The sequence below is a fragment of the Cinclus cinclus genome, chromosome Z (genome assembly GCF_963662255.1).
Source record: "Cinclus cinclus chromosome Z, bCinCin1.1, whole genome shotgun sequence".
Classification (NCBI taxonomy): Eukaryota; Metazoa; Chordata; class Aves; order Passeriformes; family Cinclidae; genus Cinclus; species Cinclus cinclus.
The window spans coordinates 57524914-57545207 of NC_085084.1; the positions used below are offsets into that span (position 1 = coordinate 57524914).

Consider the following 20294-nt stretch of genomic DNA (forward strand, 5'->3'; position numbering starts at 1 on the left):
TCAGGTTCAAGCTTAAAGAGAGGATAATAAGCAGTTAGAGAAGACACCAATGAACAGAATACAATTCAAACAGACAGGGTTAAACACATAAGAATGAAAACCAAAATGACAGTAGGAACAGCAGTTTTTAAGAAACCCAAACAATGAGCAACATTTCTCCTTCTTCCTGAGAATTAAGAGAAAAGGGTATTCTCGCAGGCTGAAAAGCATAGAACAAGCACCTCTTGCCTATAGCCTTGTGTGTACGTGTCCGTATCTGCTCCTTTGATCTGATTACAACCTGCTCCCCCGATGATCAGTTTTGTAGAGAATGTGTGGCCATTACCCCTGATTCACACCACCTTGAGCAGCCCTCATGGGATGCTACTCTGCAGGAGGCAGAACTGCTGCAGGGATCTACCTGACCACCTGTCAGGGAAAATGGTGTCATGTTTGGAGGAGCAGAGAATTTTTCTTTCTCTACAAGGATGCAAAGCTGCTCACTGCATATAATACTTTTGACGGCATCTGGGGATCTACTTGAAATTGTTGTGCCTGTCAAACCAATGGTTAAGAGCTAATCAGGAGACTGTGCAATGACAGTTTACTTTGCAATCAAAGAACTTTAGAGAAGGCACTGTGTCTTCACACACATCTTAAAAAGACTTGCCTTGTCACAGTACAAATAGTAACCTGTAACCAGTAACTGATAGGTAAATAGTCATAAAACTTGCTATCACATCTAAAACTAAAACTTGCTATCTGATGTAAAACTGAAGTCAAAAGGCAGTAGTAATCCATTCAACATATGCCTCCTCTGAATTGACTGGAGTTAATAACAGAAAACCTGTGGAAGTGATTCACTGTCATTCTGCCAGTGATTCCTATCTAGCTTGTGGTTGGGGTGTAATTTATAATTTGTACAGAAAATATTAGAGTCTTGATTTACCATCTCTTGGTAAATATCAGCTTTTGAAACCTGCAAAAATTTGACTTATTTTCCAAGTGCAAACAAGTACTCACAAAAAACTGCATAATGCATTAGATAAACATAACTTGCACTCATCTCAAACATTTTGAAAAAGTCGTGAATCAGTGCTATTTCTGGAGCAGTAATTCTTATTTAGAAAGAAATTTTATCTGTGATTTTCAAACAGCTAGTCCAAACATACAGACTTATGAATAAAACAAAACAACAACCTTGAAATAAATGTGCTTATCTAGCACAGATGAATGCAAAAATCCCAGAGATCCTTCTTGACTATTTATAAAGTAGTTTGCATTTAAGACTAATATATTGCCATTCTCTTTGCCTGGCTCTCAGAACGTGTGTGAATGACATTTGAAGAATAGTATGCAAATGCATAAAGTGTGGGGAAAGAAACTCTTGAACAACTTTGGACCCAGTCTCTAGACAAAACATATATAAATCCTTAATATACTGAAGGAATTATAGGAGTGGATGCTAAGAAAATGGACCAAGACTGCTTAGAAGGCTATGCTTCAATGAATTGGAAATAGAAATTTAAGCACATTTATCTTACTGGGACTGTAATATCCATTTATCTGACAAAAAAGTCCTTTGTAGGATAGTCTTCAGAGATACATAATAATCTGGTATTATAACCCATCATTTGGAGTATTTAAGTTATTCTGAAATTCGACTGCTGAAAGGCTCCACATTGTGCAGGTGTAACCTCCTCCACCCGGATGGTTCTACATAGACAACAGCTAACAAAAAAGAATATAAAAAAATTCTGATGCTCGTCTATGTTATTCAGATTGCAACTCCTCTTTTTGCAGCCTCATAATCTACCCTAACTTTGAAGGAGGAATTAACAAACACTGCAATCCCCAGGGCTTCTCTTGATGTCAGCTGTCTGTTCAGTACTGGGGAGGGAAGGGATCAGTCTCTTTGGTGTCCTTCGTTGTGCACTGCTCTTACTATGCATCTGTATTCAGCAGGGAACTTTTGGTCTCTGCTGCTACACCTTGGGCCCAAAAATTCCATGGAAGTTCCCAACATAATCCACATATTTGCCTATGTTTTATAGGCTGGCAAGCCCCAATAAGAAATAATTCATGATCTCACTTTTAATACAACAATATTTTCTGCTTCATCACAAGCTGTGAAATGAAACAATGATTACAAGAAAAGAATTTGCATTTGTATTTTTTTAGAATGCAAGGCAGTGACTTTTTAAAACAAAACATGCATCCAGAAAAACATGGATTCAAGCTATCCTCACACATCCTCACATAATTTTCACTGATGAGAATTTTTGTCTCTGACCTAGAAGACTGGATATGGTGGATAACTGAGTGGTAATCAACTGAGCTCCAAAACTGCATACATACAATTCCATCTTCAAGAAATTACATACCCACTTATTACTGTAGCCATATAAAGACCCAGTTTACGAAAGATTTCCCAGTCCTCAACTTCTATTATCTTCCCAGCAACTAAAAACACGATACCAATTGGCATATACCTAAAAAGCAAAAATAAAGCTATCAAAAATGTGTTCTCAGAAATACTGCATGCTCACCATGAAATAATTTCTCTCCCAGAGTAATTTTTAAAAACAGACAGAAAATATGTTATGATATACTATTTCACAGCAACAGATTTTTTTTTCTTATGTTATACATTGGACTTTATTCATTTGCAGTAAGGTTACAGCAGAGGTGATAAAAGAGGCTGGCAAAATAAAAGTAAATGTAACTCTGTCTGTCTAGTTAATATTGTATAACTTGGTGTGACAGAATACCCAGAAGCTGGGAAGGGGCATATACCCTGTTACAGCAAATGTTTAAGTGTAGCCACAGGCTCCCCTGTGGGTGGAAGTTTGCGGGGTTGAGACCAGTGTCTGTCTAGTCTGTAATCATACACAGATGGGAAAGGTCTCCTTTAGTTACAGGAACTGCCCTGCAGCACTGGGGACTGCACAGAATAAAGCAAACCTGCATAAGGCCATGACTTATGGATCTGAACAGCTGTGTAGGCTACTGCCTGCAGTAAATTCAAGGGAAATATTGGGAATTATGGTAGCACCAGCCACACTGCGTTTTTTTTAGCTCCAGAGAGCAGGCTGTCACAGAGACAAGTTACTACTTCAGAGCTCTGAGCAGTATAAATTAATCTGGAAATCTGTGAATATATAAAATGTATCAATTTAAAAACATAAATTATAAATTAAGAAAATTCAAGTGTGCTATCTCATAAACAAAATTCTATCTTATCCCTGTAGAAAGCAGGGATAGTACTTCTAAGCACTGAACTTGATGAAAACAGAACTTATTCCTCATACTTTCAGCAAAAAAGTCTACTTTGTTTCAAACAACAGCTCCCACATTTTTAGAAACTCAGGGAGCCTGTAGCCACAGCTTCCGGCACATGCAAGAAAATGGATAATCAATTTATAAGTAAATTCCTGTATGGCATGTGCTAAGTCTGGAGCCTTGTTGGTGGTAACTTTCTGCAGTGAGGCAGCCTATCTCACAGAGCTTTAACTTAGCCTGGGACTAAACTAGCTGGTTAGCACAGAACCAGTTGCAGAAATTAATTTGCCTTTCTTTAAGAAAGCAAGAAGTGTGCAACTAAACCCCAGACAGGTCTGCTGTTTTACAGACATCTCAGTGTGCTGGGATGCAAGAAAAACCCATGGAAGGGTCAGATCTGACAAGGTACTGGTATCAAACATGAATATGAGCAGAATATTGTAGTAAGTGGCACAAGACACTCCACATGTAGGATCAAACTCTGGAAGGAATTGTCTGTATTTCTAGTCCTGATCATGTAATTGTGATGTGCACAGACAAAATTCTATGAATAGCTGGTTGGTGAAATACAAATAAACACTATCAGACAAGTTTCTATATTTTAAATTTGTTTTTCTTGTCTGAGAATATTATGAGAATATATTCTCACAAAACCTATTAGCAGGAGGTAAATGATGCTAAGATGTACTTTGCATACCATTTTGAATTCTTCTGTGCTGTGGCTTGCATATTAATTCAGATTTCTAGAGGAACTTAGATCCAAGGACAGCCATCCTGTGAATATAATGTCTGTCAGGGAATAATGTTCAAGACTCAGAAGGGCATATGTGTGGTAACGCTTATCCTCAAATGAATGAGGATAGTGCACTAGTTTTTTATAAACATCTAGCAATAATGTCTAAAAACCTCAGGTTTCTTGGGAACCAATAGGACTGTTTCTTTAGTATATATTAAGTGGAAGCCCTGTATCCAGTTTCCTCAAAAGAATCAAATTCTGTAGGAAGGAAAATTTTTACCAAACTTTCTTTGAAAGCTGCTTTCTGTAAAGCACTGTACAAAAGCAAACATGAAGTCTGAGTCTTCTCCTACCTCTTCAATGACAAAATCCACTTAAAGAAGTTGGTGGAAAATGACAATATATCCTTGGACTTACCACATAATTATCTGAACTATTCTCATTGTAGCTTCATTCAGCGCGTTGAAGAAATCCATCAGCACTTGTCCTTTCTCTCCCATTTTCCCAATAACCATTCCAAAAACAAGACAAAAGACAATCAGCCCTAGTGCATTGATGCCGTTGGAATACATCCCCACAATTTTGTATTCTTGGGTTTTGTTCTATAAATTGGAATCAAGAGAAAAAAATACTATCTGAAAATAATGAATTTACTTTTAAGAGTTCTAAAATTAATACAGTTAGATTTTTTTGAAAGACATGAAAATCTTTCCCAGCCACTCTATTTGCTTTCTGAAAGTGCCAGGTGGGCAAGTTCAGGAATGCACTAAACTGAACCTGAACACTTTGTATTTTAAAGCCATGCAAGGATCTGACTCAGCAGGGAGTAAAGCACCCCTTAATTTGTATTGTCCTTTTTACACACTTCTGACATGAGGTATGGCAAGGTCTAATTATCCCACAGCCATGCTTTCAAGATTTACTCCCCCTTCCCTCAAGATTTACTCCCCCACTGGAAAGTAAACCACAGATGTAAAATCCTCGTGTTTGTTTCTGAGCAACTCAAGGGTTTGTATATGGATTTAAGATAAATTCACCACTGCCTAACAACTTGGACATCAGTGTAATTGCATAATTTATAGGAGAATCGTACACACATAACATAAAAGTCCTACTAAAGAGTTATTCATACATTCTTTTGTGCAGAAAAAGCATGAAGGAAAGGGTTCAATTCTTCTCTACGTTCTGGTTCAGGATTTAATTAATGTCTCTTCATATTGCTCATCTTCCCATGCTATTACTACTTTGAGATTAAATTTGGAATGAGTATAATAAAATGTATATTGATTTGATATTGTTTATAGCTCTCTGCTCACATTCTACTGAATTCTTTCTCCGTCTCCTCCAGAGTAATTCTAGACTTTAAATGCCATTAACAGCCATAAGCTTTCCACACTTCTAATGAAAGGCTTGTTAAATATATTTTTCACTTTTTCCTCTGTACATTTTTTTCAGAGTAACAAAGTATTAGTTAACAAATGGTTTATACTGTTGTGTTTCCCATTAAAAAAATATTATTTTCAACTTTTCTTCTTTAGTGCTTACAGATACAGTGATCACTACCGAAACATCTCATAGTGATATATATCTAGTATTTCCACAGTTAGTGTTGAATATCTCAGAAAACTGACAATTCATAAGAACCTAAGTTTAATCAATCTTCATCTATTATCTTTGGACTAGTCAATTACTCTTGGGCTCCTCTGATGTTCTTAAATCTACTGGAAAACACTCGCAATGACCTCTAAGCATTTACCAATTAACTTCTGTGCTCTTGCTAAAATCCATCTATGTGCTATTTCTATTAATTTCTTCATTACTAACCACATGAACTAAACCAAATTTAGTCTGTATTCCTTCTCCCTATTTCATATATTATGAAGGAATAAAAAGATAAAGGTTGCACCTCTGAAGCCTTCGCTGTCGTAGTGGTTGTAGTGGGTTCTTCTTGAAATACGGAGCTATTTCTATCCACAGTAGTTGTAGCTTTAACTTTTTCACGTTTGGTTTTATACTGAAAAAGTTTAAAAAAAAAAATCCAGAAGAACTTACTTAGAAACATGAGAAAACTGAAGAATAGACAAAGGCATAGCCTTTGTCCAGTAAAAATAAGAGAAAAATTAACCAATCTGACTTGAAGGTAGCAAATATAGACAAAGACTTTATTTCCCAATTCATGTAAGCCATCTGTACCTCAGAAGCTTTAGCTCAAACAAGAGATTCACAAATAATATACTATGAATTATGCTCCCCTGCATCTTGGATATCCCATGGATGTGCTGAAGTCTTGCAGGGCATGAACTAGAGCTCCCGACAATGGCAAGAACTTTTGATGGAACAAAGAGTCTGGAAAGAATTGTTGATAGCCATTCCAGGAGAGGTCTGTAGAGCAGATGCACCTGATACAACCAGGCCCTTGGTGACTTGGTCAGCATAACTAATGCCATTAAGGTAGGCAAACAGCCATTCTTTGTGGTCAAATAGGTCTCCCCTCATTGCCAGGTCTTCAAGGTCCTGTGCTTCAAGCAGACAAACTGAACAGACTTACTATTCCTCTCCCTACTAGCCTCCAGATTCTTGGCACTAGACTGACTACTCCTCTCCTTATTTGTCTTAAATGTTCCAGGCACCCAGCCAGACAAGTGGTGCTGATGACACAGTCACAGAACAGGGAAGTTTAACAGCAGCAAGTACACTGTCCATGGAAACAAACAGGCACAAGTCCTAATGAGTAACTTGGACCAAAACTGCTACAGAACAGTGAGACCTGGTGGTCTCAGATACCTCAATCATTGTCTGCTTTCTCTGAGGACTGAATGACCAACCTGTACTCTTTTATATGTTTTTCAAGCCTAGATTATGGCTTGCTATTTTGATACAGCAAACCAAGTATTAAGATTTGACCAAGTATGCAGTGCTCCAGGTGATTAGAAAACATAAGTTAAACGGTGCTATTATAAAACTGTACTACACTGATTCTGCTCATAGAAATTCTGTGCTATTCTGATTTTAAGTTTTGTGCTATACTAATAATAATCCATTAAGAAAATAAGACTTTTATAGTAACTACAGTTTAGTGCCACCATCATTCTGTCAAGGATCCCTAAAAGAGTCTTCCTGTCCCCTTAGTGTTGGGTGGCCAGTAATGATGAGAGAAGATTTACATGGAGAAGTTTTATAAAGTGAGCTGCACACAGCAGCATATCTGATACAAATTTCTGCAGAAGGTTAACTGGTAAGTTTAATATATAGACAAAAGTTTCCTCTTTCATCTTGCAACACTCATTTTTCCTGAAAGATGTCTCAAATAGACTACTAGTTATCAGCCTTTTCCTTCAAAGGATTTGGTCTGGCAATGGACATTAGATGTGAGACACTTCAGGGTGAGGACTAACTTACACAGACTTCATCAGACCCAAAGGGGTCTTAAGAACAAGGAAACTCATAACATGAGTTCTTCTAACTCTTGCTGTCTCAAAAGGAAAAATCTTGTTTTATACACTGCTGGGTTTCTGCATCCAGCTCTTAAACAGTGTCTTTTTGGGACTTAATAGCTGATAGTAGAGTGTTTATTGTAATGGAAATGGAATCAAGATGCCTTAAACCCCACCAGTTTATAGGAGATTAAGATATTCCTGGACTTCTCAGAAATAAGTCTTGCCTGACAACTTTTTTGTTTTTGACATAAGAAAATAATTTGTGGTTAACAGTGAAAACTACAGAAATAAAGAGGAATATTCAAACTTACCTGTTGGAAACAGGCCTGAACAAGGTTCTCTGGGAACATATTCCTATTAATAAGCATAGAAGCATTTCAATACTACAGCATACTAAGGAAAAGTTGTTTGCTATAAACAAAATGATAAAATTTGATGCTTAAAACCAGATCATGTTGTGTTTCTTTTATCAGAAAGCAGTATATTTAGCATCAGCAGATTGGATAGATAGACAGATAGATAGATAAATTTCTTTTTTCCAAAGAAATTAAGGCTTTAAGAATCCAAATGACTGTTTTCCTATTTGCACTTCTTGGATTTTAGAGGGCTTATATTTGTAGTATTTGACATTTCTATTGGTAAGATACTAAACTCAGTGTATTTTTTCCCTTTTACATTACTTCCTTGACTTGCATAAGGAATAGAGGAGACACCATCTTTATAGGATATGTCAAATATAGGCAGAAGAGAAAAATAAAAGACCTCTTACAAGGGTGTGCTGTAAGAATAGCATATTTGGTGTGCTCTATTGTAGTTTTGAATTCAGAAATTAATCTTCGTTAATAGTAAATTCTCCTGTATTATTCTGATGTCAAGGACTTTTCACACACTGAAAAATTAGAAGATTTAGTGCAATGTAGTTGTGTGACTCCTTTCCAAATGTCAGTTTCAGATTCAAACAACTGGGGGAAAAAAAACATTAATTAGGTATTTGGAAAATATCCAATCCAGTGCAGGAACAAGCATTTTATATACTGAAGCAGAAGTCCTTTTATGTCCCCTGAAGATATTTCACAAACTCCTGCCTTTAGTTATCGAGCTTTTAAAGCAAAATCTATTCAAAAGCAAAAACAGTTTGTGTAAGTGTGGATTTTTCCTTCATCTTTACAAGACTGTCTGGATTTGGATCCTAAATCTATTATTTTTATTCATATTTTTGAATATAAATATGTAGGAAAATTAATACTAATTTCTTTAAAAGAGAATTTCAGATCTTTTAACTGCTAATTTACAGTCTTAAACTTGTTTGCAAGAAATTGAGCTATAATCTATAGCAAACCCCCAAACTACTAGATACGTGGCAATGAATTCTTACATGACAGATTAAGTAAAATTCTACAAAAACAAAATGGTGGGCAGGTATAGTGACCCAGAATAGAGACTTAATATACCAGAAGATAAAACAAATCAACAGAAATATTTTTGAAGGTACTACCTAGCATCTATTGGAAAAGCAGATTTTTTTTGTGTTATTTTTCTTCAAATTCTTTAAACAGTAGCACTGAAAACCTGCACATGTCTTCTGCAGACTTTTCTGGGGTTTCAGTCTTCTAACCACTTTAAATTATCTATCATTGTCCATGGTGCTAATGGGGAAAGACACATTATAAGGTTGCCTTAGATACTCGCGATACAACAAACTTATTGACTGTGGAACCCTTGGAAGTCTTTACATCCTGCATCTGTTATTCTGCATGCTGCCTTGAGAAGGGCAAGAGCAGCTCTGCAATTTCAGCTGTTTGTCTATGCTGGATGACACAGAAGCTGAAAGTCAGCAATCCACCAGTAATCCACCAATTCTTTATGGATCTTTTCCTCATAATAAATAAATCTTGCATGCCAATTTCTATGGAGGAGGGATTTTTTATGTCACTGATTTATTAACCAAAGTCTATGGTGTAAAGAGAATTTTTTTAAACAAACTGCTTTGAGTATATTTTAAAATGTCTAATTTGTTGAAATACAAGCTGTTCTCCTCCCCTTATTCATCCAAACAGTACCAGAAGACACTTTATTTATTACATATCACAACTATATTTGTTTTTGTTTGGTCTTCTGCAAAGGGGACATGGAAACTAAAAATTAAAATCTCACCTGATCAGATCCAGCATTGCATCAACGGTATTGACTTCTGGGGAACTGCCCACTCTGTCAATCTCACTTGCCTTTTGAGTCACTCCAGGTTTAATGGTCACAACAAGGACAATCCCTGCAGAAGGAGAAGCAGAGAGCTCAGTTCAAGCTGAGGCATTGCTGCATTTTTCTTTGGTATCTCCTGTGTAGGCAAACTATTTGTTGAGTATTTATTGAACTCAACCCAATTAACACTTTCCCTGTGCGCTTCTGTTCTGCAGGTGGTGTCCTTAAATGTGTGGGTTCCCCTAGTACAGGAGCTACTTGCAGACTTGTCCCTAGACTTCATCACTTTAGCTTTGTTTTTGTGTGTATTGTAATACATCACTACTGCTCAGCAAAAGGATAAATTACTTTAGCTGGGCTTCAGATAAGTGTGCTGCAACTTTTGCAGAGTGAATATAATTAATTGCTATTTACCTTTTCTTTTATGTAGCCCTTCTTGTTGCTAGCCTTCCTATATGAATTCAAGTGTGTGCTGTCCTGTGAACCCAAAGTCACAGGGTAAAGTTAGGTAGCAAATAAATTATGCAAGAGCAGGGCTTCAGAAAAAGAAAAACATAAAATACTGTTGGTTAAGAAACATTGGATTAGACCTTGAAATCAATGACAAATTTTTCATTTTATTTAGTGGCTTAATTTTAAGCATTTTCACTATTGTTATTCTCCAAATGCATATTATTTTTTCTCTTTTTTTTTTTCTCTTATACAAGTCCAAAGAAAGCCAAAGCAAAGAAAACTACTAAATTTCACTGAAGGGAGAGAGAAGGGAGAAAGAAGCATTTGGATGACCCTTCAACCAGGCAGGAATAAGTCTTTCTAATGAATAAAAACAGTACTGCATTTGCATAGGTCTGCATTATGAAACAAGTAATGTCATAATGCTATGGAACAACTTAAGGTAGCAAGGACCTTGGGAGACTGTCTGGTTTAACACCTCACCCAGAGTTGGGACCATTTCAAAGTTAGATACAAACTAACATTAGTCTCTAATAATATTCCTGCTCACATATTCACAGAAATTTTCTAGACATATGAGACAGATAGTTTTATTTTTTTTTTCTTATTTAAAAAGGCTGTCTGAGGGTGATTTTTTAAGCAAATACAAAGCATGTAAATGTTGCTTGTCAGGAATGAACTTTCTGTAAGAGGAGATGTGAATTTCAGAGATGTAGGATTGGAGCCTGGCAGTGACAGAGGAGGAAAAAACCTTCAAGGAAAGAAACAAGATGACAGGGGAACCAGTATTTTCTGTCATTCTTTCAGGTGTGACACAATACATATTTTCCAGTCTGAGGATCAGGAACAAGCTATCAGTTTTGCTATTGAGGAAATTCACTTCGTATTTAAGGTTGGCTTTTGACATTAATTCATTTTTCTCACTGCTGGTCACTTTTTACCTCAGCAGACAACTCTTCATCTTTCCTGAGCTGAAATATATGGCAAAATTGCCTGTAGCTTCACACTGGATATGAACACAGCCCAACTGTGGACAGCAGGACTAGCTTCTCTCTGTATCTGACTACACATAATGTCAGATTGTCTTGTATGATGCCCCATTTCATCTCCACATTGTGTCTTGGGAAATTAATAAAGTCACAGTGCAGTACATTTGCAATTAGGCAATGCTGATGGTCTAAAAAGTCACAGAATCACAGAGTACCTAGTATTACAGCAATGACTGTAGTGCAGAAATAATATACAACTGCTCGCAAACCAATCTTCCCAGAAATGTTGGAATCCAAAGCAGCCACACCTGCAAAAAACAGCCACAGAAAAAGATCAGTAAAAACCTGTCTTATAAGAACGTTGTCATTTTTGTAGAGAGAAGTAATTACTGCCTCTTATTTCTATGCAGGAAATTTTTCTTTATTCAAGGTGTTTCTAAATACTAAATTGATAATTGAACTTCTGAAAAATATCTATAGCTGATGAATATATTTGCTTCTGCTTTTCTGCAAAAATCTGTTTTCCCTTTCTTTCCCCCCCTTTTTCTTGGAGAAAGACAATTGAGCTTTCTCGATTCCCACATGTTTGTGATGAATTAAACTTCTTTGGTTTATAAGACTACATCACAATTTATTTCTTTATTCACTTAACTAATAGCTTCACTTTTTCCAGATCTGTAACATTTTGGTTTTAAAGCTAAAAGTCATGTGAAAGGAGTTGCTCTGGTCTGTTATCCCAGGCTGCTCAAAGGCACATCAGACAAGTAAGGATAATTTCTGGTCAGTTTGTATTCACTAACAGGTTTACTGTCTTTAAATTTTTGACTAAAGCTTTTTTTGAAGTTTGGGTGGTTCACACTTTTCCACCTGTATACGTCATTGTCAAGAACAGAGGGTAGATTTACGAATTAAGGTTGGGAAAGTGCTGAGACAGGTATTATATTGAGGTCACCTTTGCTCCTAGCAACAATATTAGATAAAGATTCTCATGAAGTATTTCTTAATTGTTTAAAAGATTTATAGAAGTTGCATGAGTAAAATCAGTAACTAGGGGAAAAATGAGCACTGTGACTCCAAAACTTGTCTGTTTAGAACATTAGTTAATAATCCACTGCTATCTCTTTATTACGCATTTGCAATCCCTTTATACTTGTATGTTTATTGAGTCAGTTTACCAAAGACTGGTTAGATTTCTTCATATACAAAAGCAAAACCACCAGCTGGATATTTAGCCTCAGAGAAAAATGGTCTTGTAGGGAAAAAAAGTTTCAAAAGTGAAGGAAGAAAAATCAAGAGATCTGACATACATGTAACTTACTGATCTTTGAGCTCAAAAAGGATCTTAGCAAGCACAGTTTAACTATGTGTTGGTGTCTTGTTCTGAAGGTACATTAACAGCACTGACAACTTGTGCCTAGAGTACTCATATAATGTCTTACTAGTTCTGTTAATTGTTATTCAAAATGCAAAAAATATTCAGAGGGGAGAATAAAGGTTATTTTATTCCATAATCTGATTATCTTGGTGCCTTTCATGGGATAGTGTATCCTCAGATTGAGTACAGAAGAACTACACTTATATACAGAAACTATAATGCAAAGATTCTCTCACTTGTTGAGCAAATAAGGATAATTAATGAACTACTCATATGGCAAAGGAATACAGATTAATACAGAGAAAAAAATGCCACAGCTATAACAGGAAGCTGTCAGCAGTAAGGATATTGTCTGGGGCATAAATAACAGAATGGACACTGAATCTAGGCCATGATTTCTGTTTCTCACCTTGGGAACAGGGGGAAAAAAGGTAGAAAGGAGGACTTTTCAACTGCTGTGGGCTCAGCTGTGGAAATCACGGCAGCAAGAACTCCTGAGAATGGATAGTTTTGGGAGGAAACAGTTAAAACTGGAAGATTTGGGGAGGATGAGGGAATCATTTGGACCAAAGTGACCTTGCAGCTAAGAATGCTAAAAATGTCAGTGTGGGAAAATTCTATTTATTATGCCTAGTGTGGATCATCCTGTGCCTGTTTTAAGAAGTGGAATTCCTATGGAGAGACAACACACTCTCACAGCCATGCAGGAAGCCTTCTGTTACAGTGAGGCAGGCTGCAAACACTTCCCAAGGGCTGGCTGCTAGGATGAGCTAAGCCTTACAGAGTGTCTGTCTCTATGTGTCTCTGCCACCTGGCATTGCTGATGAAGTAATGAAATAAATCTACTCTTTGCGTTTCAGCTGTCGCTTGGCGGTTCCCTTGGTTAACTGATTCTGTCAATTCACACCAATAGTAATAAATAATGCTTTCTGTGGACAGGCCTGTTTTCAAAGGCTATCAATACTGAAACTTCTGCACCTGATAAATTAACTTGGATGAATTCACACGATTTTTTTAAAAAAGAGAGCAAACAGGTACAGCCAGTGTTTTGCATCTTTTAATGAAAAGTTCATAAAACCTGTAAATAGTGGAATTTTATTCTAAAACTTGTGCCTTCGTATTTTTGGAGGTTTGGTTTTTTTTTTTTGCCTGACAGTGTTGTTGACTTAGTCAAGAGCCTAATAATTATGCAAGGTAATTTCCCTGGAATAGTCTGTTATAAAGATCCTACAGTTAATATGAAAGGAGATTTCTGTGACAGGCATTCTTCTGGCTTCAAAAGAAACCCCATTGCAAACTTATGCTCAGTAGTGTAACAGAGGTATAATAAAGGGTAAACTTTGCCCCTGCCTTTTTAAACTGGATAATGACCCTGTAAGTGAGCAAGTTGTGCTAGGATCCAGGCTGTCCTTCCATTGTTATGTTGGTGTTGCTTTGCTGGTAATCATAAAACCACATAAATCATTCAGACAGACATGGCTGAATAAGTACAAGTATGGTCTGAGGATGGTTAAGGGTGGGATTTGCATTTTTTTGAAAGCTGCTGTACTCTGAAACCTGCATTCAGAAGGATGCTTCCATTTGGAGACTAAAATATCATTCACTACAAGTGCCACAGACACAGGTTTGCACTGGGTGATGTATACTGCTAAGATCCTTTTTTTTCATGTTAGCTTGCTACACATAAGAAAATATGATATATAATAATAGACTACTATCCAGATATATTCTACTCTCATGACTGAGTAATTGATAATATAACTGATAGCCTTTTTCTCAACACAACTGAAAATTAAGATTCCCTTTGTAGTTACATCATGCTTACAGTTTTTTGGACATAACTGAAAGAGTTAATGGAAGATGTACTGAACAAAGCACTAACACAACTACTAGCTACAACATTAGTAATATTAAACTACTACACATCACTCATTTCAATTCAGAAGAAAACTAATTTCTCAAACTAAGATGGAACATGCGCTGCTCCAAAAGGAACGCCTGCATTGTCATCCAAAATTAGATCACAAAAGCAGTGTAAATTAAGTTTGGTTATCTGCTTGGGATTACCACTAAACGTTTACAACTAATTTATTTGTTCTTTCTTCCCTCTATCTATCCACAAGTTTAAACAGATAAACTGGTAATATAATTTACTCTATAGAATTTGAACAGGTATGATGGATGCTCTTCCATGCCTGAGCATTTCAAAACTGCAGTATTTTTGATTAGTCCCTTAATTTTTCCCATAAAATATTTCCTAATTCAGCTGCAGACACTGAAGCACAAAATGCAGTTCTGTGGCTATGATGCAAAAAGGCTTAAGTAAGATCATCAAGAGCACCAACTGATGTTTAAAATCTGTTAACCTATCTACCTCTCTGCTCATATCATTTTCACAGAACAGAGTTAAGGTCTTAATAACTGAAGTCAAATTTTGGAATCAATTGTCTAGTCTGCAATTCACCTCCCATGTTTTCTATACTACAGTCTCCAGCTTGGAGCTCTTAGTATACTCTCTTCTCTGTTTTTGCCCAGTTTTCTCTATTTTGCATCACATACACTTGCAAAAGAATAAAACTCAAAACGATCAGTGAAATCAAGTCTCTCCCTTCTACTCTTTCTTGTACAAGGACCTCAAAATCCTAAAAAGTGAAATGCTGCATTGCAGCAATTTTTAAAAATTGCACATATTTAAAACTACTTCCCTGAAATATTACTGGATAAACCTAAGGGAATAGTCTGATTTAAACAAAGTTATGCTTAAATATGAAACATGGTGCTCCAGAACTTTTTACCAGTAGCCACTGAACATAAAATGTGCTCACTTTAGAACTGTTCACTGTAAAAATGCATATGTACAAATGGCGAAATAGCTTTGGCTTGAGGTATAGCACTGTAATTCCAGAGTTGTTCACTATGCTCTTGTGAGACCAGTGCTGTGGTCCTGTGACACCAGGAGTGAAAAAGGGTTCTGTGAAGGACTGCAAACAATCACAGATCTTCTGACTTACAGTACTTACCATCTTCTTAGTTCCCTAGGGGATAATATCTACATCCTTAGAATCTGTCATACCATTCTACAGATAGGAACAGATACAGATACAGCAACTGTAAACACAGATTTTTGCTTCCAGGTGCTCTTTTTCAGTACATTATAAGAGATTTAATCTACACTTTGGTGAGTGATTGACTCTGCTCAACAGCAAAAATCATACCTAGACTCCCTGGCATTTTTTATTGCTGCTCTACAAATTTCAGTATTATCACCAAGTCCATCTCCTGCAGTACTTCTTAGCTGTTCTCAAACTTTTGAAGATTGGTGGAAGCTGAGAGGATCATCACTTCATCTGCACGACGCATTGATCATTATGTATAATCCATAAAAGGCTAGGCTGTTTACCTTTTGCAACACAGCTACACTTGGATGATCAAGATGTGAGTATTGTTCCAATGCAAATTAGCCAGCTCCTAGCACTGACAGTTGTTCTCCTTAAGTGATGCAGGGCCCGAAGAAGAGTCTGGCTCAAGGTCCTTCCAACTTCACACTACTGCCAGCCACATGGTTTATTTCTCTATTAATTTTAGAAGCTAATTAAATTCTGACAAAAAAAAACCAACTCAAGTACAAATGTACATCACATTCTTTCAGGGTTCTGATATCTAATTCCCTATCTAATTCCCCGTTGTAACGAAAACATAACAAAAGCTCCTGAAGAATAGAACTGCATGGCTTTTAGACCTTCTAGGCTATGACCATGATGCTGATAGTGGCAAAAGCCAAAAAAAAGGCAAAACACAGTTCTGAAACTGCTTCAAACTGCCAGCAGCCTTATTCATTTAATTGAGGCATTTCTGTGGTCACTACATAAATCAAAAAATAATTCTCAACTTCTCCCAGGTGTCCACACTTCATGTCCATTTTGGATCTTCTGGCTGCAATATGCAGTTCACTACATTATAGAAATTATATGATTGGTGAACATCCAGGAGAGCAAACATTTTTTACAGAATGTTGCATAAGACATATAAAAATAGAAAACCATAGGTGACTCAAAATTGATATACAGAATTTCAATAGGCAATCCTTATAAGGCGACAACAATGTCTTATATAAAAGAAGTAATGTCATTTTATTGTTGAGGTGAACTACGTTATGTGTTGCTGCAAATAGGTAATATTTATTCTTTAAAAAATACTAGGGAATAAAACCCCAAAACTGTGCTGAGACTCTGCCTTTGATAAATGGCTGCATGAAATACATGAAGTTTCTTGGCTTTAAAGATGGAGCTGGGATTATTTCTAATTTAAGACATGAGCAGTATCAAAATTTCAGCTGCATCTGACTGTGATATGACCTCTCTGTTCCAAACTGGTTTTGAGATATCATTTACCTAGTACTGAGAGTTCTGTTTTAATCCACTGGTCACCACAGAGCTGGTGGTCAGGCCATAAAAACAATCTTTCTTAGTTGCAAGTGAAAATTTTGAATTAGTTGCCATACATTTCTTCTACTTGCAATGGGAAACACTACCAATACTAAAACAATATTTGGCCTGTACCTTCAGAAGACAGACATGCTTTTTATCTGAGGAGTGAACACAAAATTCTAGCTCCAGAGTTGAGCAAGCTTATTGCTTGCATAAGCAATGTGATGCAAGCTTATTGCTTATTTTCATATACCACTATGTATCTACAAGAATCCAAATTTGCGTTCTTGTTCCAAGAGCTGTGTCAATTCTAATCAGCTAATGCTAGGAAAGGAAGGCATCTCACACAAGTAAGACTAGATTTCATCATATTTCCACGTCAATTTTGTCATTATTAAATAGTTGGATTATAGACACAAACAAGAAAATTTCCTATTCACTCCAGGGAAAGTCCTATAAACTTAGGACAGTTAAATATCAATTCAGAAAAATGTCTTCCTCAGGGCTTCTGAAAAGAAAGGATTGCAAGGCCTACTGTCCCCTGTCCTTTTGCTCTTGGCCCAGTATTTAATTTTGTTCTTAGTCTGTGCTCACTTTTTGAAGGGAAAATCCTTCCACATACAATTCAGACAATAAGTGCAGTGAGAGAATTCACCATGGTGAATTCAGAGACTATGCTTTCCTGAAGACATTTTTGAGTCTTTTAAGATTTTACCCTCTTCCCATTTCTGACTCTGAGCCCTTTCTCTCCCATTTTGCCCTTTTATTTGCATAATTTTGTAGTACAAGTTTTCCCTGATTGTCATTAATCTCCTGAAAGGTAATTATCTTCATATTCTCCCTGAAATTTCAGTTTCCAAACTAGGTTCAATGGCAATTTCTGCTGCTTCTTCCAAAAGCTGAACAATGAATCTTTTCCATTTTTTTTCTGATGCTCTGTGGAACTCTCTGGGAAATGCAATATCACATTCATTGTGTATGAACAAGACTACCAGTACTGATTAAGTAATTCACAACTGTCTACTGAAATACCACCTTCAGACAGCATGATGTTATGTATGAGTCCTCGGGACTCAGACTACTACTGCCTGTATTCATTCTCAAATATCTTTCACTTGATATGCATATAGTAATTTTGTTTACTGTGTCATGGGGCTTGGAAGGATCTTTTGCAACTAGTCTTTCCTCAGCTAACTCAATGACCTCTTTAGCTAAGTCTCATTAGGAGGTCAGTTCCAAGTCAGATGTTGGCTGAGAAGATCAGGTAATGAAAAAGCTATGGCAAATGGAAGCCCCAAACACACAGTGATAAGCAGTCTTCAAATGAGATTTTTCATTATCTACTGTCTTTAGTGTTTTTACCAGAAGTCTTGCATTTCTATTCTGTCAATTCTCCTGTAGGAGCAGTCATCCTGTCTATTCAAATGTCATTGTTACTTACTGTAAAGGAGAAGGATTTCCATAACAACTTGAAGCAATTACCTTCTCAATAGACTTGACAGAAATTTCATTAATTGCTCTTCTGTGGAACAAGTGATTTTTCCACCAGTATGCTGTGTAAACGCAACAGAAGAATGTCTTACAAATGAAATTAAAAAACCTAGCACATGACAGGGGGGAAGTGTGAGGGACAGAGTGGGAAAGAGAGATAGATGCATGCAGGCAATGCCTGAACATCTGTTGATGCTATTTAAGTATCATCACAAAATACAAGTCAGAAAATTCTCAGTTTCTAATTACGTGATCTAATTAGATTTGGATTAGCATGTCAAATATTAATCTCTTAACTTTGGAGAGGCATTAAAAAAGATTATTTGAAAACAAAACCCCAACAAACAGATTAACGTGTGGAATGCAACAATGGTTGCAACAGTTCAAATACTGAGAAATGTGTTGCGTCATTTAGGATGGGGTTGAAAAAGTAAATTCTTTCTAAGTGTCAGATAGGGTGTTGGAATGGGAGACAAACAGTGAATAGCAATGAAAGGGTTAAAATAATTCTAAAACAGAGGAAATTTCAGATAAGATTTAAAGAAAAATTTCTGAACCTGGATATCAGTTTGCTAAGGGGCTATTGTGCTGTCTCCTTGGCAGTTGGCACAATCATTGTATTATGATCTTTCCCTACAGAGCTTACTGGAGACATGCAGAGGAAGAGGGTATTAGTACTGCCTTCTATTCATCACTTCTAGAAACACTTCATCACTTCTGAAGTTAATGCCTTTTCAGGAGAGATGATGTTCCTTGATTGGAATATAAGAAAAACTTAAAAGGAAGGAAGATGACACATCTATCTGCCAAGATGGACAGGCTAACAAGATTCGTTACAGGAATCAGATTCAGTTCAAGGATGTAGCAGAAATACATCCCCTGCACTGTTGCTGGTGATACATGTATGTGGTATATACAGAAAACCTGTAGAATTGAAAGTACTTGAATTCCCTCAAAATTATTGGCAGCAAAATACATAGGTATACAACGTTTAGAAAAAACCCTTTAACATGACACTGCAATTTTAATCGATTGTGATATCTACTCACAGGGAATTTGAGTGAAAAAGGTGACTGAAATATGGCTTACTAGTGGAACAGTTGTTTATGTCCTGAGGTCCACAAGAGAACAGCAGAAGACACCAACTGACTTTAGACCCATCCACACTGGTGCCAACAGAGTGCCCACAGTAATATGGCTAGGACAGGACGGAGTGACAGCTGGTGCCACAAAATGGCTGCTGTGTTGGAGTTCTTTGCCCTTGAGAGCTGGTGGTAATCATGCTCCATGAACCAGAAGTGCACTTCAAAGTTTTATTACTATAATTTAAAACCTTAAATGATGTAGGGGCTGCCTCAGTTGTATAAGGTCAACTGATATTGATGAGAAATGAGTAGATGACTATGATATAAGTAATCTAAAGAAGATGGGCACAAAGTCTTGTCCATTAATAACCTGTGACTCTGCCATCCTGCCTGCCTCAATGACTGCACATGGACAGCAGGGACAGAACTTCCAGCATCCCTCAGTACAATGGAAGGCAGAACTCATCAACAGTACTGTAACATTTTCTGACCTTCACACAATTAATGATACAGAGGGAAGAGCTGAGTCTCCTGTCTGAGCCCAGATAACTAGTTTACTAATACAGTCAAATGGATCTGATTTTCTTGGAAGTTCTCTTGGCTTAAGAAACAGCAAAACATAAAAAGAACATGCAGGTAGTTCAAAAGACAGTGTCTGAGTACATTAAGCTAGACCAGTAATTTCCCAAGGACTGTGTTGGTCATGCACAGGGCCTGTTAAAGGAAGCCTCAGTAATGGAGCATCTCCCAATAGCCATGTTTCTTGGACTTGCAGAAATGGAAACTGCTGAGGCAGCTGCCATCCCAGGAATTGTGATACCAGAGAAAAAACTGATTTGGA

The 20294-nt window shown here is 36.8% G+C and overlaps 1 protein-coding gene across 1 annotated transcript in view; it reads right to left on the reverse strand.

The window, feature by feature from the left end:
* The window catches only part of SLC1A1 (solute carrier family 1 member 1), a 49845-nt gene that overhangs the window by 7456 nt on the left and 22095 nt on the right, over positions 1-20294 (reverse strand). Inside the window, exons 3-8 of the mRNA XM_062512593.1 lie at positions 11291-11383; positions 9589-9703; positions 7746-7788; positions 5904-6011; positions 4415-4599; positions 2364-2471 (exon numbers count right to left, since the gene is read on the reverse strand). Of these exons, the coding sequence (XP_062368577.1) occupies positions 2364-2471; positions 4415-4599; positions 5904-6011; positions 7746-7788; positions 9589-9703; positions 11291-11383 (652 nt within the window). The remainder of the gene's footprint in view (positions 1-2363; positions 2472-4414; positions 4600-5903; positions 6012-7745; positions 7789-9588; positions 9704-11290; positions 11384-20294) is intronic.